This window comes from Petromyzon marinus, unplaced genomic scaffold, assembly GCF_048934315.1.
Source record: "Petromyzon marinus isolate PM22_M1 ecotype Great Lakes invasive population unplaced genomic scaffold, UKy_Petmar_22M1.pri1.0 PM_G_Scaffold_173, whole genome shotgun sequence".
In the NCBI taxonomy this organism is placed as follows: Eukaryota; Metazoa; Chordata; class Hyperoartia; order Petromyzontiformes; family Petromyzontidae; genus Petromyzon; species Petromyzon marinus.
In genome coordinates this window covers 55,125-81,431 of record NW_027422732.1, presented here as the reverse complement: position 1 = coordinate 81,431, position 26,307 = coordinate 55,125, and the positions used below count along the sequence as shown (strand labels likewise).

At 46.0% G+C, this 26,307-nt stretch overlaps 2 protein-coding genes across 2 annotated transcripts; one reads left to right on the top strand and one right to left on the bottom strand.

The window, feature by feature from the left end:
- The first annotated feature begins 812 nt into the window (after positions 1 to 812).
- LOC142911196 (uncharacterized) lies at positions 813 to 3,989 on the top strand. The gene is made up of 2 exons (XM_076060297.1): positions 813 to 871; positions 2,011 to 3,989. The coding sequence occupies exon 2, from the start codon at positions 2,021 to 2,023 to the stop codon at positions 2,837 to 2,839; it is 819 nt and encodes a 272-aa protein (XP_075916412.1). The 5' UTR covers positions 813 to 871; positions 2,011 to 2,020; the 3' UTR covers positions 2,840 to 3,989.
- Positions 3,990 to 8,336: 4,347 nt separating this feature from the next.
- Positions 8,337 to 13,861, bottom strand: LOC142911201 (gap junction gamma-1 protein-like). The gene is made up of 3 exons (XM_076060304.1): positions 13,534 to 13,861; positions 11,630 to 12,094; positions 8,337 to 8,517 (listed from the first exon to the last, which is right to left on the bottom strand). Exons 1-3 carry the CDS (start codon positions 13,833 to 13,835, stop codon positions 8,337 to 8,339), a joined length of 948 nt encoding a protein of 315 aa, XP_075916419.1. The 5' UTR covers positions 13,836 to 13,861.
- Between the last annotated feature and the right edge of the window lie 12,446 nt (positions 13,862 to 26,307).

The window sequence follows — 26,307 nt, the reverse complement described above, 5'->3', positions numbered from 1 at the left end:
TGTACATAGTGTGTACGTATACACAATAATGTCCACGTTGTTGCTGAGTTCACGCACTCAAGGGAGGGGGCAATGGAAAATGAATGTAAATCAACTTAAACTCCATCCCCATGACCTCATCGGCATGAAGTGGCAGCTAGTGACGTCATGTCACCAAGGTATTCAGCCCTCCCCCGTCCACAGCGCTCTTGAGCGTGACGTCACCTCCGCTTGGGTCACTGCCGATATCAATCCAGTGCCAATCCTTATTTGGGCAAAGCTACGCCCAGTGACTGGCGGTTCATTAACATAATGTATTCGTTGGAGCCGTTGAGAGTTCATTGCGACGAGTTCAGCAGCCACGCCCCATCCCTCGACATATGGGCCGGGCTCATTAACATAATTTATTCAGTTACAGAGCCGCTTATTATGGGAGGGGCGCATCTCTTACCCCGGAAGTTACGTCATGTTACCTGCTTACACGCGTGAGGTCGCGAGGTAACAAGAAGCTGCCGATCCGCGCTTGCACTGAAATCCGAGGTGAGAAATTCTCTTGGTGGTGGTGGTGGTTGTTGTTGTTTACCAAGGTAGAGCCTCGCTCTCTCTCTCAGGGATGTCAATTGAGTAGCAGCGAGCATGGGAATCGATGTCCAGGTTGGAACTTTACAACGCGGGGCCTAGCCACGCGGGGCCTTGCCTCCTGCCCTCGCCTGATTGCATTCACTTTAATTATCACGCTTAAGTTTAATTTGTCTTCACCCGGCTCGCCACTTTGTAACTTTGTTTTATTGTAAATATTCACGTAGTTTTTATTTTCTTTTGTTAGCAGGCCAAGCCCGCTTGAGCTGCTATACCGCTCTTGTTATCAGAAGCGACCTGCACACAACACAAGGTGGGGCTTTGTCAACGTGTGTGAATGTTTTGACTTAAAACTTTGGTGACTGCAGGAATTAATATTCTTGGTTCTTTCGGTAAAGTCACGTAGATAGAAAATTAAATGAAAATAACAAAAAAAATGTAAATAAAGCAAAAAAACTCACGTCGTTTTGATCGCAACACAAGTGGTCTTTATTTAATGTAATTGTATTATCTGTTATTGTTATTTTCTGTCTACGTAACTTTACCGAAAGAAACAAGAATACGTGTGTCAATGTCTATCGGTCAAAGATGCTAAACGGAGTGACACACAAACTCCAAATATACAGCAGGCGTCAGGGTCGGGATCGAACCCACGACCTCCTGTATACCAGGTGAGGTAGTTAACATCTCACCACGGAGAGAGACACGCAAACTCCAGTTAGCCTCGGATATGTTCGTTGATCCTCAATTAATTACTTGGTGGAGTGAGGAAGCGTTAATGCTGAGCAGATGAAGGTGGCCAGGCATGATTCTAGACACGCCACCGCCTGTTTGCCCAGTGACAGTGTACAGTTTGTGTTTGCAGTAAAGTCTATTAACTCTGTTGAACACGGAGGTTATATCATAACAGTAGTTTACTTTTCTTTTCCTCTGGAACTCTTTATAAGAATGGAAACAGGAAGTTAACACAGCACACACATTCAGCTGAAGTCGGAACTGTTCATCCCAGCATTTAAGGACATCTGAGCCTGGATTCACACCTCTAAGTTGCGATTGAACATTAATTTATGAATTTCTGCCTAACACAAATAGTATTGTTTTCAACACCCTTTGCTACGTCAGCTGAATTTAGCTCTCATAAATATTCCTTTTGTAGCCAGACAGCTGAAATTGTGTACTCAGAGTTTTGGGTGAACATTCATTTTGAAGATACGAGGGCTTCCAGGCATGTTCATGACCATTTGCCCTCTCATTGTGTGCCATAACAGCCCGTGTGATGAATTTGGGACATTTTTCCACTATATCATGAATATGTGAATAAGTATAGACGTGTAAGTCACGTGTTACTGTGTATATATGCTTTCCTCTGTGCATCGATACTGACGTGTAGATAGTGTGGATATTATTTTTTTCTGTCAGCAGCTGACGCTTCCTCTGATGCTTCCTCTGCAGAATTGGTCTCATGGAGCAAATGCACTCAGCGCAGCTCGGTATGACAAGGCTCCAATGCGACCGGTGTGCATACAGCACGGATCGGACTGGAGATTTCACACGGCACGAGAGAACTCACACAGGAGAGAAACCCTTCAAGTGCAGTGTGTGTGACAAGGCGTTTGCACGTTCATCTGCTCTTGTAGAACACCAGAGAACACACACGGGAGAGAAACCCTTCAAGTGCAGTGTGTGTGGGAAGGCGTTTGCACATTCATCTACTCTTGTAATACACCAGAGAACACACACGGGAGATAAACCCTTCAAGTGCAGTGTGTGTGGGAAGGCATTTGCACATTCATCTGCTCTTGTAATACACCAGAGAACACACACGGGAGAGAAACCCTTCAAGTGCAGTGTGTGTGGGAAGGCGTTTGTACAGTCATCAAATCTTAAAGTACACCAGAGAACACAAAAGCATCAGAAGATCCACAAGGAGTCGAGTCTGAATTCAGCTTGTGAAAGTCAAAGTGACGCAATGAGCCCATCCCTCATGAAACAACCGGAAGAAAATCCCAGCTTGGACACTTTTAAAGGTATCGAGGTGAAATCTGAAGAGGTCAAGGTGAAATGTGAAGAAGTGAAGAGCGAAGAAGTGAGGGTAAAATGTGAAGATGAAGATTCAACTCCAAAATGGGACCTTCACATCGATGGAGGCAACGTGAAGCAGGAGGTGAATTTTGACTGTGAGGCAGAGCGAGGCAACTCCCAGCAGTTTGTGGAAGTGGAGGTGTGGGTGGACTTCCTCCGAGACAATACAAACTCAAATGGAGACCCGGTAGATATGTAAGCTTGAAACGATGTCGCTCCAATAGATGCACCTTTATCACAGGCCTTTAATGACAAGAATGAAGTTGAACACTCAATTCCTAGGTTCAACCTGCAGGGTAAGAGCGGCCAGTCTTTGTGGACCTGTGGGTTGGGTAGATCTCTAACCAGGAGCGAGAGTCGAATAAGCTCCCAAGCATTCACTAGGTTCTAATAATTCCATTTATATGGTGCTTGCTTAATCGCCTCGGCAATTCGGAGTTTTGTGTCGTATCTCGTCTCAAACACTCGAAGAGCATCCCCAAGTAGCAGCTGCCCCTGTGTGGCACAAGGTGGTGGCCCTGCTCCGGCCTGCATGTGCACAAGAGCCTGTCAGTAGGAGGCGATGGTTGATGTGGCATATTAGTTGTGGAGTTTGTAAGTAATGTTTAGAATTTGATCAATTTTGACCCAGACGCCAGTATGCAATGGCCTACTCGTTTTGAATGGCGCAATAGTATGTTGTACATACTAAAATAGCTTCTTGTTAATGCGATGTAACCTGATGCAGTATATTTCAGTGCAGTAATTGAATTTTGTTAATATGCCTGTCAATAATACTTGTCTGATTGTGTGCATACATGTACCATTTTGTCTATAAGGGTTAAACATTGAATAAGTGATGTTAGGACAAAGTGTGTGTTTTGGAAGTAACCTGTACAGATAACTCAGGTGAGACTCATTGTTCTTGTCATACAGGTCAAAGGGTATTTTGTGTTTTCAGGAAGCTTCTCCCTCTGGAGCAACTCATTGTCTTTGAAATAGGGAGCACACTCGGATCATTAATCAGTTACATGGCATACCTCTCAAAGGTTACACGTAGAGGAGATTCATTCTCTACAACACAAATTGTAGTTTTGTATTACGTGTTGACGTAGATTTTGTCGAACTAGGACTAGAAATGCTCCTTGCTGATTAACGTCTGGATGTTCACAACCAAGGGTTGAAGCAAGGCTGACCGCCTGCGGCGCCCCTCACAACCATTTGCGGCCTTGGGCCAGGAAAGTCACGAAAAAAAATGCACAAGAACGACGCATCCACGCAAGCTCCCAATGCTCCGTTTTGAAGTTTGAAAATGAAACAACTTTGAATTGTATTATGTTTTGAATTATATAATTGTATTTCTTCATTGACAGCTTATTCATTGAAAACGATATTTCGTGTGAATTTTCTCTCGTCGTTAAGTAGATGGCTTTGCCAGGGGTTCCGTTCGATGCGGACTTTCACCTGGTTGGGATCGCCGGATCGAGATGAGGCGACACAAAGCTTGCCGTGCGAGAAGACCGTCGTCTGCAGATCGATTTCAACACGATCGAACGTCTGTCCCTGCGCCTCTGTCGTTCATGCAGGGGGCGCGTAGGTTTGCAGCACCCCATGCATGAAAATGACGGAACGTGCAGTGTTCGTCACGAAGTTGTGCGTAAGCGCCATAACAAGGCACTGTAAGCTGACCTGCTACCACATTCACAGGTCAACGGGGCAGCCGAGAGAGAGCGCGGTGCGTAGGGGTCGACCAAAGGTTAAACCCCCGCCCCACCCCCCCGTGATCGGAGACTGACACCCCTGACCCCCCACCCGTCCCTAAGGCCCCTTAAAACCTTTCAGAAGGTTCTGGGAGGTGGGGGGGGGTCAGGAGGGGAGGGGTGACCCCGACCTGAGGATAAAAGGCCGGCCCTCTGGACGGGCCGAGGCAGTGTTCACTAACTCAAGCCTGAAGACATCCGAAGACCTGAAGACTGGACCGGCACCCGGGGACCCTCAACCGAGGCTCTTGTTAGAGCCGGGTTGTAGCGGACCAGAGGTGGCTCGGACACCCTGGGACCCTCCCCAGGCTCTAGCCAGAGCCGGGTTGTAGCAGACCAGAGGTGAGCTCCCGTACCCTGGCTAGGACGGGTCGTCCAGTCTTCCCTTAACGCCGGGCTAAGGGACCCGTGGGTAGCAGAGCCCGGATTGTGCAGGCTGCGATAGAAGGGAGGCTGTCACTCCCGTAGGCGATCGGGTGGAAGGGGACGTACCCCTTCGTGTTTCAGTAGTGTGTAGAGCCGAGTTCGAAAGAGTTATAATAATTGCGTTGCCTCAACCAGATGTCTCCGTGTGGTTAGTTAAGGACACAACACTTATATACAGTGAGGGAAAAAAGAATTTGATCCCCTGCTGATTTTGTACGTTTGCCCACTGACAAAGAAATGATCAGTCTATCATTTTAATGGTAGGTTTATTTGAACAGTGAGAGACAGAATAACAACAACAAAATTCAGAAAAACGCATGTCAAAAATGTTATAAATTGATTTGCATTTTAATGAGGGAAATAAGTATTTGACCCCCTCTCAATCAGAAAGATTTCTGGCTCCCAGGTGTCTTTTATACAGGTAACGAGCTGAGATTAGGAGCACACTCTTAAAGGGGGTGCTCCTAATCTCAGCTTGTTACCTGTAGACATAAAAGACATCTGTCCACAGAAGTAATCAATCAATCAGATTCCAAACTCTCCACCATAGCCAAGACCAAAGAGCTCTCCAAGGATGTCAGGGACAAGATTGTAGACCTACACAAGGCTGGAATGGGCTACAAGACCATTGCCAAGCAGCTTGGTGAGAAGGTGACAACAGTTGGTGCGATTATTCGCAAATGGAAGAAACACAAAAGAACTGTCAATCTCCCTCGGCCTGGGGCTCCATGCAAGATCTCACCTCGTGGAGTTGCAATGATCATTAGAACGGTGAGGAATCAGCCCAGAACTACACGGGAGGATCTTGTCAATGATCTCAAAGCAGCTGGGACCATATTCACCAAAAAAACAATTGGTAACACACTATGCCGTGAAGGACTGAAATCCTGCAGCGCCCGCAAGGTCCCCCTGCTCAAGAAAGCACATATACATGCCCGTCTGAAGTTTGCCAATGAACATCTCAATGATTCAGAGGACAACTGGGTGAAAGTGTTGTGGTCAGATGAGACCAAAATGGAGCTCTTTGGCATCAACTCAACTCGCCGTGTTTGGAGGAGGAGGAATGCTATGACCCCAAGAAGAACACCATCCCCACCGTCAAACCTGGAGGTGGAAACATTATGCTTTGGGGGTGTTTTTCTGCTAAGGGGACAGGACAACTTCACCACATCAAAGGGACGAGGACGGGGCCATGTACCGTCAAATCTTGGGTGAGAGCCTCCTTCCCTCAGCCAGGGCATTTAAAATGGGTCGTGGATGGGTATTCCAGCATGACAATGACCCAAAACACACGGCCAAGGCAACAAAGGAGTGGCTCAAGAAGAAGCACATTAAGGTTCTGGAGTGGCCTAGCCAGTCTCCAGACCTTCATCCCATAGAAAATCTGTGGAGGGAGCTGAAGATTGAGTTGCCAAACGTCAGCCTCGAAACCTTAAGGACTTGGAGATCTGCAAAGAGGAGTGGGACAAAATCCCTCCTGAGATGTGTGCAAACCTGGTGGCCAACTACAATAAACGTCTGACCTCTGTAATTGCCAACAACGGTTTTGCCACCAAGTACTAAGTCATGTTTTGCAGAGGGGTCAAATACTTATTTCCCTCATTAAAATGCAAATCAAATTATAACATTTTTGACATGCCTTTTTCCAGATTTTGTTGTTGTTATTCTGTCTCTCACTGTTCAAATAAACCTACCATTAAAATTATATACTGATCATTTCTTTGTCAGTGGGCAAACGTACAAAATGAGCAGGGGATGAAATACTTTTTTCCCTCACTGTAAAAGAGTAAAGCCAGTGGGTTTTCAAAGTACCTTCCTTTTACAGAATACATTTCACGTGACCCCACCGCATTAAAACAATGCTCAGCTGAGCGGGGCGAGCCACGGGGGGGGGGGGGGGGGAGCACCTTTGTCACGTTCTGTAACTCACGTGACTTCTGCCGCGACAATGTCTGGATGTTTCGCCTGAGGATGACTGCTCGTGTTGTGATCGAAACATCGTGATTTCTTTTTTTATTATTTTATTTTTTCTACCTACGTGACTTTACTGAAAGAACCAAAGAGTATGAAAGACGTTTTGTCTGCTGATCTTGTTCATATCCGTGTACATCGATATCCCACATTGCTTACATGTACACAAGAAACTATAACGACTTTCGGGGATGGGCAAAGATCGAGGAATCTCTTTCAATGGAGCGAGTTAAGTGTGTTCGATTCAACATCTCTCTGTACGTCTGTATCTCTGTTTGCCTCTGTGTCTCTCTCTGCCTGTGTCTCTCTGTCTTTCTTTCTCTGTCTCGGTGTTCCTCTTGTCTGTGTCTGTCCGCCTGTCCTGTCTGTCTGTGTGTCTGTCTAAAGCACAGCAAGTTGGCACAGTAGGGGGCACAGGTGGTGCATCAGCCAGTCATCTCAGTCAGTCGACCAGTGGCACCTGGGTCTGCCCCGTGACATGCCAGCGGGCGTTCGACACTTCACTTGGCCTCAAGGTGCACATAGCCTGACACAAGCGTCGTGGTGACGTCACCACCACTTAGTGACCAATGGCGGTTGTTGTCTATCATAAAATAAAATAATAAACCACTAATGTAGACTGTAGCCTGCTATCAAAGCAATATTGCTGACGGTTTCCATCTGAAGACGGAAGCTTGTGTTGCCTCCAAAACGTCGTGATTTAATTTAGTTTTCATTTATTTTATTTTACCTACGTGTCTGTGTTTAGTGGGGGTGTGCGTGTGTTTAGTGGGTGTGTGCGATTGATCACATTAAACTTACTCAATTAGCATCAATTAACATGAAATACACAATAATAATTTAAATTTCCCAATTTTATTGAATATTTTTCAGAAAAACAATACATACAACACTGTCACCTGCCGTTCAGATTTGGCCACAGCTGTTCACAAACCGCATAGCCAGCATCTTAAACGCCTTTTGGTTTGACAAAATATAAATCGGAGCAGGCTGTTACGGTATAATAACGACGTGCCCGCTAAACTCAGGCCCTCTTATCCACCGATGAACGAGGAAGTTTAACAAAACAACGAAAACAGAAACTCACGCAAATTAAGAAGTAAGCTAAAGTAACAAAAATATTTGGGTTGCTTTAATCAAAACACACCTCCATATTGATTAAACACTCACGCAAACATTCCCCCCCCCCGACTCGTGCATTTATACGTTGGCCGAATGCGAAAGCCACAATGCCACACAAAACGCGTTCTAAGGAGATTTGAACTCTCAACGCTCTGGGTTACAAACCCAGCGCCGAATCCCCCGAGCCACGAGGCTGGGTGCTGGCGTGCCCCCCGTGCCGTCGCGAGCGGGTTAGCGGGGTGCCCGCGCTCTGCCGCTCGAATCTTAAAAGCGCAGACGGTCGCCTCCGATTGAATCTCGACGGAAGAATGTCACGAAGACCTTCAAAGTCGAGACGATCCAAACGGCGGCGGCGCATTGGGGGGGGCCGAGTAAATGGAACGTGGGATGGCGAAAAGCGATTGAGCGATAACGACGCCCGAGAGTAATACTAGCACGCTAAACCCAAGACTTGTGGGAGGCGTCGCCAGCGTCCTGCTCGGGGGGCTCCTGGTGGGGCCTCGACGTCACCCCCAGCTCAGTCTGAAGTTTCTGCACCTCGTCACGGAGCTGCCACAATTCCGACGGTGACATCGCTCTGGGACCCGCCGTCGATTCCGGCTCGACAGCATCTGCCACCCTAGAAACGAGTCAAATTTCAAGAAGAGTATTTTCATTAACAAATATAGAGACGCACTCTCCATCATAGAGGGGTTTTTTGGGTTATATTGCATGTATAGTGCAGTGTATAGTGTAGTGTATAGTGCAGTGTATAGTGTAGTGTATAGTAGTGTAGTGTATAGTAGTGTATAGTATAGTGTAGTGTATAGTAGTGTAGTGTATAGTAGTGTAGTGTATAGTGTATAGTAGTGTAGTGTATAGTGTAGTGTATAGCAGTGTATAGTGTATAGTAGTGTAGTGTATAGTGTAGTGTATAGTGCAGTGGATAGTGTAGTGTATAGTTTAGTGTATATAGTGTATAGTGCAGTGTATAGTGTAGTGTATAGTGCAGTGTATAGTGTAGTGTATAGTCTAGTGTATAGTAGTGTATAGTGCAGTGTATAGTGTAGTGTATAGTGCAGTGTATAGTGCAGTAGATAGTGCAGCAGATAGTGCAATCTAAACCCAAAAACCTTGATTATGAATAATAGTTAACGCCGTATTGTATGAACGTTGCGAGCGCTCGCGAAAGTCACCCAGTGCGGTTCCCGTCAGAGGAGGCCCCCACAACCGAATGGTAGCCCGGGGGAGCTAGCAGCGCTCCGTGACCATCGTGGCGACTGGCGTGGGCCACTGCCTTCATCCTGGATGCCTCCACCGTCGTGTCGGCCGCGTGTTTGCCCACCGCTGACCTACTTCACACACACACACAACATCTATATACATAGCTATCAACACATACACTATACTATACACTACACTATAAACTACACACAAAACATCTATATACATAGCTATCAACACATACACTACACTATACACTACACTATACACTACACACAACATCTATATATATAGCTATCAACACATACACTACACTATACACTACACTATAAACTACACACAAAACATCTATATACATAGCTATCAACACATACACTACACTATACACTACACTATAAACTACACACATCTATATACATAGCTATCAACACATACACTACACTATACACTACACTATACACTACACACACAACATCTATATACATAGCTATCAACACATATGTAGAGGTGTTAACTACACGCAGGGCAGTGCAGCATTACCCCTGGGTACAACGGTTGGGGTCAGTCGAGGTGAAACGGATCGTGGCCAGGGTTTGGTGCGAACCAATCAGACGGTTCCACGTGGGAATGTATGATTGGTTCTACCTGGCCACGAAGGGGTATAAGACGGGTGACCCAACGGACCTCGGGGAGTTCTCTCCCTGCACGAAGATAGAAGACTGGGCTGAAGCCTAGCTAGGACCCTGGACCAGCCTTTCAGCCCTTCTAAGGGCTAAGGCTCGGCATACCCAGTGGTCAGGACCCACCGGGCCAGCGGTGGGTCAGATAGCCTCCCCTAGGTCCTAGCCGGAGGACTAGGATAGCGGTAGACGTGTGAGTCCCGCCAAGTCCGGAGGTTGTACCTCCTTAGGTATTAAGGAGGTTAGCGGTAGACGTGTGAGTCCCGCCAAGTCCGGAGGTTGTACCTCCTTAGGTATTAAGGAGGTTAGCGGTAGGCGTGTGAGTCCTGCCAGGTCCGGAGGCTGTACCTCCCTAGGGTATCGGGTGAGGGGACCGAATATCCCTCTGTGTGTGTTAAGCGTTGTATAAGGAAATAATACAATAAACAAAGTGTGCCTCCTAAAGAAGTCTGCTCGTCCTTAAAACACTACACATACACTACACTATACACTACACTATACACTACACACACAACATCTATATACATAGCTATCAACACATACACTACACTATACACTACACACACAACATCTATATACATAGCTATCAACACATACACTGCACTATACACTACACTATAAACTACACACAACATCTATATACATAGCTATCAACACATACACTACACTATACACTACACTATAAACTACACACAACATATATATACATAGCTATCAACACATACACTACATTATACACTACACTATACACTACACACATCTATATACATAGCTATCAACACATACACTACACTATACACTACACTATAAACTATACACATCTATATACATAGCTATAAACACATACACTACATTATACACTACACTATAAACTACACACATCTATATACATAGCTATCAACACATACACTATACACTACACTATAAACTATACACAACATCTATATACATAGCTATCAACACATACACTACACTATAAACTATACACAACATCTATATATATATAGCTATCAACACATACACTACACTATACACTACACTATAAACTACACACAACATCTATATACATAGCTATCAACACATACACTACACTATACACTACACCATAAACTACACACATCATCTATATATATAGCGGTTGGGAAGCTGACGGAACCGATATTATTTCCCTTCCACGTGACTTTACCGAAAGAACCAAAAATATGAGAAAGCTTTGTTTAGAGCCTAGTCTCAAACAGTGTTAGATGAGAGGACAATGCCACTATGAAGACATTGACAGCTCGGGGTGAGACACACGAGGCTCTAAAGAAAGCTGTCTCTGGTGTGGAACAATCAGTTTCAAAGACAATGCATCATCATCATAGACTACCAGAGCGTGTTTCTGTTTGCATGTTCATTACAAGTACCGTGTGTGTGGCCAATGCAGTGAGATGATTCCTTGCAAGAGGTTTACGTTTGGTGTTATCACGTTCACACAGCTGTTTTACTGCTAGAAAAGGGTAAAACAAATTCTTATATTTTGTTATTGGCAAGGGAGGTCCCATGATGCTTTTGCTGTTGTCATCATCGGCGAAACATCACGGAAACTCGAATCGTCGGCGTAGTTGGGGGTCACTCTCTGACACGCAGCCGGCGAGTGTCGAGCCGGTAGCGACCCGGCACGTTTCGTTTACGTGACGCAACGTCGCTACTACAAGTTGACGGCTTTGACGAGACGACGCTTTAGTTTCTCGCGATCCAACACCGAAGCCGACAACCTCCGACACAGTCGGTCGCACGCGCGCCGAACTTCTTCCGCACCTCCCCCCCCCCCCGACCGTGGCCAACCGCGCCAGCGAGGCCCCCCACCTGCTCCGTAGCCGGTGCCTCCCGCTCAGTGAGTCGTGGATGGTGCCCAGCCCTAGGTAGGCAATCTCGGACAGTTCGAGCAGGAGGCTGAGACCGGCGACTGCGTACATGACCAGAAGGAAGACGGTCTTCTCTGTGGGGCGCGACACAAAGCAGTCGACGCTATTCGGGCAGGGGTCACGGACGCACTTGAAGCGCGGGGCCACCTCCGAGCCATACATCAGGTACTGCCCCACCAGGAAGCCAACCTCGGCCAGCGTGCGGGCCAGCAGCTGGAGGGTGTAGGCCACCATCAGGCCGTCCGTCTTGATCCACCACCGCTCGTTGTGCTGCTTCCCCTTGCCATCTTCTTCACCCTCCACCTCCTCCACCTTCTCCTCCTCTTTCTCCGTGCATTCAACCACGCGGTCGGGGCCGCCGGCTCGCTTGGCTCGCTTGGTTTGTTCGTCTCGCTTGTACTCGATCCTACCACGACAGAGAGCGGCGGCGTTTAAGTTTCACCCCTCAGTGTGAAACGTCGCGAGCAAATGGAAATATGCACTCGCTATGAAACGCGACATTACGACGAACAGCGACAGCTACGAGGCTGTCCGGGATTCCACTTTCACTTCTGATCGTCGCCTCTGAGAGACCACTTAAAGTGTCCGTGCCGGTGGCAATGATCTGAATCGGTCCTGGGCCTACCCTAGGTCGACTCAGCCTCGAATGAGTAGCTGATGCGATTTGTAAAAACTTTGCCAACTGGGGAGAAAAATGCAGCCCGGCGTGGCTTTGGCCATAGACCCCCCTCGTGTGCTTTGAGGCGCCGCTCACGAGCAGCGCTTATCCCGACAGCCTGTGAAGGCTACATGGGGGATTTTTGTCTTTGTGCGCGTGTGGCCCCGTGTGCGTCCGCGTGTGTCTGTGTGTGCGTGGCCTTACCGTGCACGTAGCCTGGCACAAGCACCGTGGTGACGTCACCACCGCTTAGTGGCAAACGGCGGTTGTTGGTGTAGATGTCTGTGCGCTACAAGCAAGCCAGCATCGGGACTCGAGGTAAGTGAAAATATTTACCTTCCTTTATTTTACGCTTTATTTACTACTAGCGGGAAGCACCCGGCGTTGCCCGGGGGAAAATATATTGAAAAACTTCTCAAAACTTAAAAACATAACATATACAAATGAAAAAAAAACGATGATCATTACCTCATTCATAAAAATTAGCGCAGCGGAAAAAAAACGTACGCTCGTGCGCCAAGATTCGATTCTTTAGATCGCGCAAAGGAATTGAAGTTTGTAGATTTCTTTAGAATCGGCCTATTCCCGTTTAATTGATACCACAAAAGCTCACCAGATATCGATTCTCGCCACACTTCATCATCATTCCCCCCCCACCCCCCCCAAAAAAAAACAAGTCTATTTTTATAATGTTTGCATGGTGCACAGTATGGAAAGTACCCACATGGCAAATCTCAAGTTTGTTAAATGTCAGGAAGTACGCTAAACATTTTGAACACATTCACAAATTTCCCTTTTATACATATAGATACACTATGCAATTATAATATCGCATGCAAATGTATTATATTTCTTATTGTTGAAGAGTTTAACAATGCTTCCCTTTTTGCTGTTGAACCGCAGAATATATTTTACGACGCTGACCATATGCGTGTTTAAACACAGCGCACATTCGCCCTCCTGAACTGAACTAGCCGTTCGGACATACTGACAGGGGGCTCGGGAACGGAACTCCGTTCCTAAGTCAAGGGGAAACCTTGCCGGCCCTTTCACCGTTCAAACTCGTGACCAAATCGACGGCGCAGCCTAATTAAAAAACAAATTAAAACATTTCCAACTGCGGGCAGCCATTCAAATTTCCACCGTAGCTCCCCCGCTGTGAAAACTCCCTCCGGGTACCTCCGCACCTGGTGATGAGATGCACGGCGAAGCCGAGGTACATGATGGTGGGCGTGGCGACCGCGATGATCTGGAACACCCAGAAGCGGACTTGGGAGAGTGGGGCGAAGCTGTCGTAGCAGACGTTCTCGCAGCCGGGCTGCTCCGTGTTGCACGAGAAGCTGCCCTGCTCGTCGTAGTAGATGGACTCGCCGGCGACCGTCGTGAGAATGATGCGAAAGATGAGGAAGGTGGTGATCCACAGCTTGCTCAGGAAGGTGGAGTGCCGATGAACCTCCTCCAGCAGCTGCGTGAGGTAGCCCCAGCTCATCGTGGCCGCCAGTCAGATGCAGCGATGCCGCTGCGGGGAAACGTTCACCCGAGTTTGTACAGGCACTACTCTACTTACAAACCTTCAACTTAAAGACTTTTAGAGATAATAAAAAAAACCTATCCCGTTTGCCCATCAGATTTACCATGGAGGTCGAAAAAGATGGCAAACTACCCTTTCTGGATGTCTTAATTAAAAGGAGACATGATGGTTCAATGAGCCACTCTGTCTACAGGAAAGCTACCCATACAGATGCTTACTTGAAACCGGATTCCCACCACCATCCATCCCAGAAGAACTGCCTCATCAAGACTCTATACCATAGAGCCCAATGCATTTCCGACCAGGAACACATTACCAGTGAACTCAAACACGTACACCAGGCTCTCAGGGCTAATGGCTACTCCGACTACACAATCCGCAAAGCCATCACTCCAGTCATGAAGAAGGATCCTCTTGTGGAGCCACTCAAAACCATCACCTTACCCTACATTGCAGGGGTCACTAAAAAGATCTCCAAAATCCTGAATAAACACAAGATCCAGGTCCGATTCAACACAGTACACAAAATCCGTGATTTACTTCCATCTGTAAAAGATGCTCTTCCAGACATACAGTACCCGGGCGTTTACAAACTAAAGTGCCTCTGTGGTAGTAGCTACATTGGAGAAACCAAAAGACATATCTCGGATCGCATCCGCGAACATAAAGCAGACTTGAAACACGGTAAGACGAACTCCTCTGCCGTGGCAGATCACTGTTACAATTCAGTGGGCTCACATGACATTGACTTCTCCAAGACGGAGGTTCTTTGCAAACCAACTGGCTACCATGAGAGATTCGTTCATGAGGCCATTCACATATACAAGCACAGAGACAATTTCAACCGAGAAGATGGATTCAGGCTCAGTAACCACTGGAAAGATGTGTTAAATCATTTCTGTTCTTAATTAATTGTAATTTTACGATGACCTTCAGACCGCAGCTCTTTCGCCAGCATTGCCTCTTAATACCTCTCACACCACGGTTAATGGTATGGTTTACAACATGGAGTATACTAGGGCTTCGCAGCTGTCTCTCTCCCCCTCCTCTGTTCCGACCATGGACGAACTCGTCCGTCTGAACGGGGCCCGTAGCTATCCGTGGTACGGAAATTTGAGGGTAAGAATCCACCCATTTTTTCGCCATATAGCATTGTGATATATAACGACTTATGGTTGGTAGCTTAGCTGATTGGAGAATATAGAGTTTATTGATAACATGAAGGTAATTTATATTTTAGTTTTTATTGGTTCACTATATAGTACTGTGAATAGCTCAGATTTGTAGTCATTTCTGTGACCAGTCACTAGCAAATCACCCAGTTATTTCAATGCTAAATTCGCCTAGTTATTTCAATGCTAAATTCTCCTGTTTTGATTTGTACTAAGTGCCTCGGTGAATGTGTATGCTCTGACTTCAACGTAACTATTTCTGTAGCAGTTACAAGCGAATGCCTTAATTTAGCTATTTCAATGCTAAATTCTATGCTAATTCCTTTTAACAATGGGTGCCTCTGCGGATGTGTATGCTTTGACTTTTAACATAGCTATTTCTGTGACCAGTCACAAGCTAATCATTCAGCCTTTTCAATGCTAAATTTTATGCTAATTCCTTCGTCAAGGCTCTTTGTTCCTCTCACACAGCTTAAAAGCCGTGATCTGAACGTGGCTCTCTCACTCCAGCGCTGTCCTACCAGACAGTCTCGCTCCCTTCACCTGATGAAGGCCGCTTGTGTTGTGGCCGAAACGTCGTGAGAATATTATTGTGTTATTTTATTTTATCAATTTATTATTTTATTCTCATTCTACGTGACTTTACCGAAAGAACCAAAGAAGATAATTCACTCCTATTGTGCTGTATTGTCTCTATTAATAATAATTTGCTAGCTTTGTGTAGTATTTGGTTAGCTTTAGAAGACTTTATGTGATGTGTTATTTTAACTGCGTTTGGTATTACCTTTGAATCTCTGCACCTTTTGAGGAACGCCAGTGAAGATATCAATTTCATCCGCTTAATGCGAAGCTTCTCCAATTTTCTGGTTTTAAGAAAAGTATCCTCCCCATAGAGGTTAGTCAGTTTAACAGTATCATCAATGAGACAGTATCATCAATGACTGTACAATTTCACTTTGATAACACATGGTCCCCGCATGAAGCGATGGTTATTAGTGAAAGAGAGAGTTATTAGAACATGGAAATGCTATACTAAACAAAAAACGTAACTTATAATGAATGATTATACTTGAATTATTCCCGCAGTATCGCAATCGTTATTGATCATAGATCATATGCAACCCTTATCACGTTGTTAGCACACTGGGTCACAGAACAGGTGATTATTCTGTAGAGTACGTGAGAACGTGCGGCGATTACGAACGAAAGGTACTTTAAAGATTATACGATGATAAGAAAAACAATTAAAACAGTTATTATTCTCAAAGGCACAAATCTCAACAGATACATCGGCAGATTATCTGACTACATAATGGCTTGGAGTAAGGGCATGCGATGGGGTGCTCCTTTCTCCTGAAGACCTCACCTGATACCAAGTTTTAATTAATTGTGGACCAGATCGCCTGATGAGGATCTGGTGGGACACACCCTTCCCCACAAGAGCGTGGCTCTACGGGAGAAGGTGTCAAAAGTAAATTCGTATTGATGGATCTGTTGAATATTTATGCGATTAAGAGTACAGCCCACTAAATAGTAAAGAGGACAACTATGGATATGCTTATAACGACACATGTATGAACACTCGGTCTCGTCGTGACGCCTTCACAGCCACTGATGCCCGATAGACTTGAGTGTTGGCTTCTGGTTTAAGGACCCGTGTATGTTTGAGTGACATGAATTGTTTTGAATAGTCAGTGTTCGGAGTCGAACTTCGTGTCAAACAGACGCCTGCTTGTCGTGTGGTGAGGGGGCGGTGCGCGTCATACGTATCAGTCGATTCGGCGGTCACCGTGTTGAACGGATTCGGATGTCGTCGATACGCTGCTGCAGGTCAGGATACGGTCGGTAGATGGCGCCACAGCTCGCTCGCAGCGTGCACGGTGGTTGAGTGTTGACCCGGGTGCGCACTCGGCTGGCGATGCATGGTGTGCACGCAGCCTTGTCGCCAAACAGCGACCCTCACCACCCCGGCGGCAGCAGAGACCTCCGTATCGGCAGAGGCTGACCCACGCAGGGGCGAGTTGAGCTGTCAAGCGGGTCTTGCCCGCCTGCAGATGAGATGGGGAGCTGCTCCAATGAGTCGAGCCCCCGATGGCCGGCTCCGGTGAGCCGATCGAACTCAGCTGAGTTTCCGATGAACTGCGGACGAGTCGAGCCGACCCGTTGGCCGCAGCTCGCTCCTGAGTCGATCCCCCCGGTCGAACTGAGGTTTCAATGTTCAGGATCCTCTTTTTATGCCCAAAAATCCCTTCACTCGGACCCTGCCCACAAGGCGGGGTTTCTTCCGATTTTTGCTGTGTCAGGGTTTGTCCGTATGTATCTGCGTCCGTGTGTGTGTCAGTGTGTGTCAGTGTGTGTTCTTGTGTGCATATTCCGTTGTCACCCTCCTTCCATAAAACCCACAAGTAAAACAATCAAATGTTATAAATTGTCTCGAAGGCGCCTCTCTGTCTGGGTACACAACCTGGAGGGAGGGGCGATATTCCCTCCGACTTTCACCGACGCACCAAGAAACGGTTAAGGTTTTTAAAGTTAACATTTATCCCTCACAGTTTCACAGTTATGCTCTGTATGTAACCCAAGGTCTGGGTTAGCTTCCGTTGTGGTATTGTACTTAATGTCAAGGGAAGGTTTTCCCCCCGAGCGTATACACACTCCTACCCCGCGCTGCGGGGATACAAAGACGGCCGGAATCTCCCTTTTTTTCCAACCTTGGGTTTAACACCGCCCAAGTCATTATGCAGTTTATGTTTTGTGTAAGCCTCGGTGAATGGTGCCAACACGAATGTTAAGTAGGAAATAATGCACTGTGATTTTTATTAGCCTGGTATTTTCGCTGAAATGCGTTGACACTCTAAGGTCCCGCCCTTATTCTCTTTTCAGTCTCTCTACACTCTTTGGCCCTCACTCTCTCTAGCGCGTGGTGACCGCTGTTTTCGCTGACGCCGCCAATTCAAGGCCTCATTAATTTCCATCACTCCGTGTAGGTGAGGGCGGGTTAGCCCTGGAGTCAGTTCTGGTTTTCGTCTGCCTCTCAGCACTTGGTCTGTGACCTCTGACCCCGGGATTTATCTAATTTGATGGCCTGTCTAGCCCCGGCTTGCTGTTGTTAGGTTGGTTGGTTGTTCCTGGCTTTTTGCCTACGTTTGCAGTTTGCTGCGCTTATTTTCCTTTCTTCTCCAACCTTATATCCACTCTGCTCATTATTCGCTCATGTCTGGGTTAGAACATTCATGTTGACTTCGGAAAACCTGATTGTTATAGGCTTTGGGTCCAGTCGTATAAAAATTATTAAAATATGAAAATAGATTTAATGTTAAACCAATAGACGGTTGATGGTTACATTGATGTAGCTATTGGCAGGGTTCAATTGAAGTTGGTGTGAAGATCAATAACTTTAGCCTACCCTGTCGTTGAATTCCGATGTTAAGTTACTTTAATAGTAATGTAGAACCAATCAGCTTTTTGACTGAACTATATCTAGGCTAACGCAAACTCCCAGTGACCCTGGCTTGGTGTGTTTACGTCAGCCCCTTGCAATCCGCTGTGCTCTGCTCTCTATCTGCTCCCTCTGACCCTGGGAGGGCTCTTAATGTCAAAATCGTATTAGTGGGTCATGGTAAAGAGAACCTCCACATGCCATGCGGAGGCCTGGTTTGGTGTTTTTATTCATTATTATATTAAAAAAACAATAGAAACATGTATCTATATGTATCGGAAAATTACCTGTTAACATTAAGATGGAAAAGGGGCCTAGATACAACAGTGTCAGGTGGTGTGTGTCAGGTGGTGTGTGTGAGGTGGTGTGTGTGAGGTGGTGTGTCACGTGGTGTGTCAGGTGGTGTGTGTGAGGTGGTGTGTCACGTGGTGTGTGTGGTGGTGTGTGTGAGGTGGTGTGTGAGGTGGTGCGTGTGAGGTGGTGAGTGTGAGGTGGTGTGTGTGAGGTGGTGTGTCAGGTGGTGTGTGTCACGTGGTGTGTGTCAGGTGGTGGTGACCCGGGGTTCGATTCCCGCTCACGGCCGACGCCGCCGGCGACGATCATCTGAACCGGTCCCGGGCCTCCCCTAGGTCGACTCGGCATTAAATGAGTACCCTGGTGCGTTGTGTAAACATCGCCACTGGGGAGACAAAGGCGGCCAGGGGTGGTGCCGGCCACCCGCCCCCTCGTGTACCGTTCTGGCCTTCATAGGTGCTCGCTAACAGCACTTGCCCCTACAGTCTGTTAAGGCTACACGGGGGATCTTTGTCTCTGCGTGCGCGTGCCAAATTGGTAAGAGTTTGCCGATAAGTTTAGAGCTCTGCTCATCGTCGTCGTCATTATAAAATCCTGGAGGAACTTTCCGCCCGGTTTCCTGCTCGCTGTACGAGTTGACGTTGGTCGCGACAGCCAACGGGGACGTGTCAAACTAACACCGACAAGACCTGGGGATTCCTTCGCCGGTCGCTTTTATTGTACCACATCTGCCCCTGGCGCCAAGGGAAGCGTCTCATCGGTCGGTGTCCAGGGTGAGAATCCGTCAGAATGTACGCGGGGCAGTCGTGGTGTAGTGGTGGTGGTGGTACAAAGTGTTACAGTCGTGGTGTGGTGTAGTGTGGTGTAGTAGTAGTGTAGTAGTGGTGGTACAACGTGTTACAGTTGTGGTGTGGTGTAGTGTGGTGTAGTAGTGGTGTAGTGTGGTGTGGTGTAGTGTGGTGGTGTGGTGTAGTGTGGTGTAGTGGAGTTGTGGTGTTGTGTGGTGTGGTGGTGTTGTGTGGTGTAGTGTGTAGTGTGGTGTAGTAGTGGTGTGTAATGGTGTGGTGTAGTAGTGGTACGTGTTACAGTCGTGGTGTGGTGTTGTGGGGTAGTGGTGGTGTGTAATGTACTGCAGTGGTGAAGTGGTGTGGTATTGTGGTGTAGTGTAGTATGTAGTGTACTGTAGTGGTGTGGTATTGTGGTGTAGTGTAGTGTGTAGTGTACTGCAGTGGTGTAGTGGTGTGGTATTGTGGTGTAGTGTGGTGTGTAGTGTACTGCAGTGGTGGAGTGGTGTGGTAGTGTGGTGTAGTGTAGTGTGTAGTGTACTTTAGTGATGTGTGGCTGGGCGCAGTTTGGTGATGTAGTTGTAACTGAGGGTGTCGTTTCAAACGAGACGTACAACTTAAGAGAGAGAGAGACAGAGAGACAAACTCCCTTTACTGCCGAAACACGCATGAACACTCGTAAATGTGCACAGTCACCAGTGACACACGTGTTATAACCAACTCACTCACCAACTCACTCACCAACTCCCTCACCAATCACTCACCAGTGACACACGTGTTATAACCATCTCACTCACCAACTCACTCACCAATCACTCCCTCACCAACTCACTCACCAACTCCCTCACCAATCACTCACCAGTGACACACGTGTTATAACCATCTCAGGCATGCCACGTACGGTGCAGCCCCTATCTACAATGTCACCAAGCTTTTCAGTTCCAATCAACAAAGCTGAATGGGTGGGTGGGTGGATCAATGGGTGGGTGGGTGAGTGGGTGGGTGAGTGGGTGGGTGAGTGGGTGGGTATGTGGGTGAGTGAGTGAGTGGATGAATGGGTGGGTGGGTGAGTGGGTGAGTTGGTGAGTGGATGAATGGGTGGGTGGGTGGGTGAGTGGGTGGGTGAGTGGGTAGGTATGTGGGTGGGTGAGTGGGTGTGTGGGTGAGTGAGTGAGTGGATGAATGGGTGGGTGGGTGAGTGGGTGGGTGAGTGGGTGTGTGGGTGAGTGAGTGGATGAATGGGTGGGTGGGTGAGTGGGTGGGTATGTGGGTGGGTGAGTGGGTGTGTGGGTGAGTTTAGGCCTGGGCTCTGGGTCGTTCTTCGTGCTTTTGGAGTACCTGACCCTCTGCTCATGATCATTAAGGACCTTCATGATGGTGAGCGGGCCCGGGTAAAACTACGTGGCCGGGAGTCAGAGCCATTCCCTGTACACCTTGGGGTGCGACAGGGATGTCCTCTGGCTCCCACATTATTTAACATCTATTTTGACCACGTAGTTCGTGAAGCCTTCAATAGCTGTACCGGGGGAATCTCCATATGGTACAGATATAATGGGAGGCTAATCGATGCCCGGGTGCGGTCAAGGGATGGCTCCCTATTGCTCAACCACGTTATGTATGCTGATGACTTGGTAATAGCTGCTCAGTCAGAGGAGGAGTTGGAGACGCTGCTGCTGAGACTGGAGCGTGCCACTAAGAGGTGGGGCCTTACCATCAGCCCCACCAAAACTAAGCACCTGCCTGGGTATTTTGTACCATCGGACACTCCACCCCCACAACTCCCAATCGGTGATGGGGCAGTTGTGGAGAGAGTGGAGAGTTTCCCATACCTGGGCAGTGTGCTTATGACTGGCTCCAGTTTAACAGCAGAGGTCTCACTCCGAATCAGTCGAGCGGCAATATCTTTTCATCGGTTGCGTAACGCTGTGTGGAAGCTACCTGGTCTGTCGCTCCGCACTAAGCTTCAGGTCTTCTCGGCCACGATCATTCCCTCCCTTCTCTACGCTTGCGAAACGTGGACCCCCCAAATGGAACATCTTCGCCGGTTAGAAACATTTAGGCTGACCTGCCTACGATCCATCCTGGGTTTAACCAGACTGGATTGTGTGAGGAGCTCACAAATCCTTGAAAGATCTGGGCAGGGTCCCATCGGTGAGCTCCTCCGGCAGGCAAGGCTGCGATGGCTGGGTCATGTAGCCCGCATGCCCAGCCACCGCATGCCGAAACAGCTTTTGTTTGGCCGGATTGAGGGGGCTAAGCGGGCGCGGCACGGGCTAGAGAAGAGATGGAGTGATGTGGTACAGGAGGACGTGGAGCTGAGTGGACTTGCCGATGACTGGAACCAGCGGTGTCAAGATCGGCCTCTGTGGAGGAGGCTCGTGAAGGATGCTACTGGGCAGTTGGAGGCAGTCGCCCTCCAACAACAACGGAGGGCGGAGGAGCGACGCTCACAACAGCGAGCGGAGCGCCGGGTGGCTAAAGCACAGCAGGTTGGCACAGTAGGGGGCACAGGTGGTGCATCAGCCAGTCATCTCAGTCAGTCGACCCGTGGCACCTGGGTCTGCCCCGTGACCTCCTGCCAGCGGGCGTTCGACACTTCACGTGGCCTCAGGGTGCACATAGCCTGGCACAAGCGTCGTGGTGACGTCACCGCCACTTAGTGGCGAATGGCGGTTGTTGTTGTGTGGGTGAGTGAGTGAGTGGATGAATGGGTGGGTGGGTGAGTGAGTTGGTGAGTGAGTGGATGAATGGGTGGGTGGGTGAGTGGGTGAGTTGGTGAGTGAGATTCTAGTTATTTACCACAAGACGGCAGCATTGAGTTGCGAAATAATTTGTGTGGGGGGAGTGGTGGTGCAGTGGATAGTGCACGTTGTGTGTGTGTGAGTGGGGAGTGGTGGTGCAGTGGTTAGCTCACTCACTGACCAACTCACTCATCAACTCACCAACTCACTCACCAATCACTCCCTCACCAACTCACTCACCAACTCCCTCACCAATCACTCACCAGTGACACACGTGTTATAACCAACTCACTCACCAACTCACCAACTCACCAACTCACTCACCATTCACTCCCTCACCAATCACTCACCAACTCCCTCACCAATCACTCACCAGTGACACACGTGTTATAACCATCTCACTCACTAACTCCCTCACCAATCACTCACCAGTGACACACGTGTTATAACCAACTCACTCACCAACTCCCTCACCAATCACTCACCAGTGACACACGTGTTATAACCATCTCACTCACCAACTCCCTCACCAATCACTCACCAGTGACACACGTGTTATAACCAACTCACTCACCAACTCCCTCACCAATCACTCACCAGTGACACACGTGTTATAATCAACTCACTCACCAACTCCCTCACCAATCACTCACCAGTGACACACGTGTTATAACCATCTCAGGCACGCCACGCACGGTGCAGCCCCTATCTAAAATGTCACCAAGCTTTTCAGTTCCAATCAACAAAGCTGTCAAAGAGCAAAAAATACCGAAATCAAAACCAAAAAATAGGGCATGCTAAAAACCCGTACGTTGCACACAAAATGCACACGTTTTATTTTAAAACGGCTATGTGTGGATAAGCAGCATTTCCTAAATAGCTGCATTGTGGTCCTCTTGCTTGAGGTCATTATCAACCCCACGTGGAGTAAATGTCACTGACAGCAGCAGCAGCAGTGATACACTGCAGTGATACACTGCTGCTGCTGCTGTTCTAATGCTGTTCTAATTTACACTATACACTACACTATACACTACAATATACACTACTATACACTACACTATACACTACTATACATTACACTACACACCACACTATACAGTACACTATACACTACTCTACATTACACTATACGCTACACTATAAACTACACTATACATTACACTATACACTACACTATACACTACTATACATTACACTATACACTACACACTATTATACATTACACTATAAACTACACACTATACACTACACTATACACTACACACTGTACACTATACACTACTATACATTACACTATACACTACATTGTACACTACACACAATACACTGCACTATACACTACACTACAACACTACTATGCACTACACTATATACTACACTAAACACTACACTATACACTACACTATACATTACAGTAAACACTACACTACACACTACACTATACACTACACTACTATACACTACACTATACACTACACTATACACTACACTATTATACACTACACTACTATACATTACACTATACACTGCACTATAGACTACACTATACACTACACTACTATACACTACACTACACAGTACACTATACACTACTATACACTACACTATACACTACACTATACACTACACTACTATGCACTACATTATACACTACACTACTATACACTACACTACTATACACTACACTCCTATACACTACACTACTATACACTACACTACTATACACTACACTATACACTACACTACTATACACTATACATTACTACACTATACACTACTCTATAAACTACACTACTATACACTACACTATACACTACACTACTATACACTACACATTACACTACACTACTGTACACTACACTATACACTACTATACACTACACAATACACTACTATACACTACACACTAAACTACTATACACTACTATACACTACACTATACACTACACTATACACTACTATGAACTACACTATACACTACACTATACACTACTATACACTACACTATAAACTACACTATACACTACACTACTATACGCTACACTATACACTACTGTACACTACACTATACACTACCCTATACACTACTATACACTACACTACTATACACTACACTACTATACACTACACTATACTACACTATACACTACTATACACTACACTATACACTACACTACTATACAATACACTATACACTACACTACACACTACACTACTATACACGAAACTACTATACACTACACTATACACTACTATACACTACACTATACAATACTATACACTACTATACACTACACTATACACTACACTATACACTACTATACACTACTACACACTACACTATACACTACTATACACTACACTATACACTACTACACACTACACTATATACTACACTATACACTACACTAAACACTACACTATAGATTACACTATACACTACACTATACACTACACTATACATTACACTATACACTACACTATACACTACAGACTACACTACACTACACACTACTATACATTACACTATACACTACACTATACACTACACTATACACTACACTATACACTACACTATACACTACACTACTATGCACTACACTACACACTACACTACTATACACTACACTATTATACACTACACTACTATACACTACACTATACACTACACTATACACTACTATACACTACACTATACACTACTATACAATACACTATACACTACTATACACTACACTATACACTACACGATACATTACACTATACACTACTATACACTACACTATACACTACTACACTATACACAACACTACTATACACTACACTTTACACTACTATACACTACACTATACTACTACACTGTACACTACACTATACACTAATATACACTACACTATAAACTACACTATACACTACACTACTATACACTACACTATACACTACTGTACACTACACTATACGATACATTACACTATACACTACCCTATACACTACTATACACTACACTATACACTACTACACACTACACTATAAACTATAATACACTACACTACTATACACTACACTATACACTACTATACACTACACACTACACACTACACTACTATACATGACACTACACTACTATACACTACACTATACACTACTATACACTACTATACACTACACTATACACTACTATAAACTACACTATACACTACACTACACACTACTATACAATACACTATACACTACACTATACTATACACTACACTATACACTACACTACTATACACACCACTACTATACACTACACTATACACTACTATACACTACACTATACACCACACTATACACTACACTATACACTACTACACTACTATACACTACACTATACACTACTATACTCTACACTATAAACTACACTATACACTACCATATACACTACACTATACTATACACTACTATAAACTACACTATACACTACACTATACACTACAGTATACTATACACTATACACTGTACACTACTATACACTACACTGTACACTACTATACACTACACTATACACAACACTATTATACACTACACTACTATACATCACACTATACACTACTATACACTACACTATACACTACACTATACACTACACACCACACTATACTACTATACACTACACTATACACTACTATACACTACACTATACACTACACTACACACTACTATACACTACACTATAAACTACACACTACACTATACACTAAAGACTACACTATACACTACAGACTACACTACACTATACACTACTATATACTACACTATACACTACACTATACACTACACACTACACTACTATACACTACTCTATACACTACTATACACTACACTATACACCACTATAAACTACACCATACACTACACTATACACTACTATAGACTACACTATACACTACTATACACTACACTATACACAACACTACACTACTATACACTACACATACACTACTATACACTAGA

Coding starts and splice junctions, on each gene's coding strand:
- LOC142911196 (XM_076060297.1), top strand. CDS start 2,021: ATGGAGCAAATGCACTCAGCGCAGCTCGGTATGACAAGGCTCCAATGC.
- LOC142911201 (XM_076060304.1), bottom strand. CDS start 13,835: ATGAGCTGGGGCTACCTCACGCAGCTGCTGGAGGAGGTTCATCGGCAC. Junction 12,095..13,533: donor GCCGTGCATCTCATCACCAG/GTGCGGAGGTAC, acceptor CTGTCGTGGTAG/GATCGAGTACAAGCGAGACG. Junction 8,518..11,629: donor AGGCACCGGCTACGGAGCAG/GTGGGGGGCCTC, acceptor ACTCGTTTCTAG/GGTGGCAGATGCTGTCGAGC.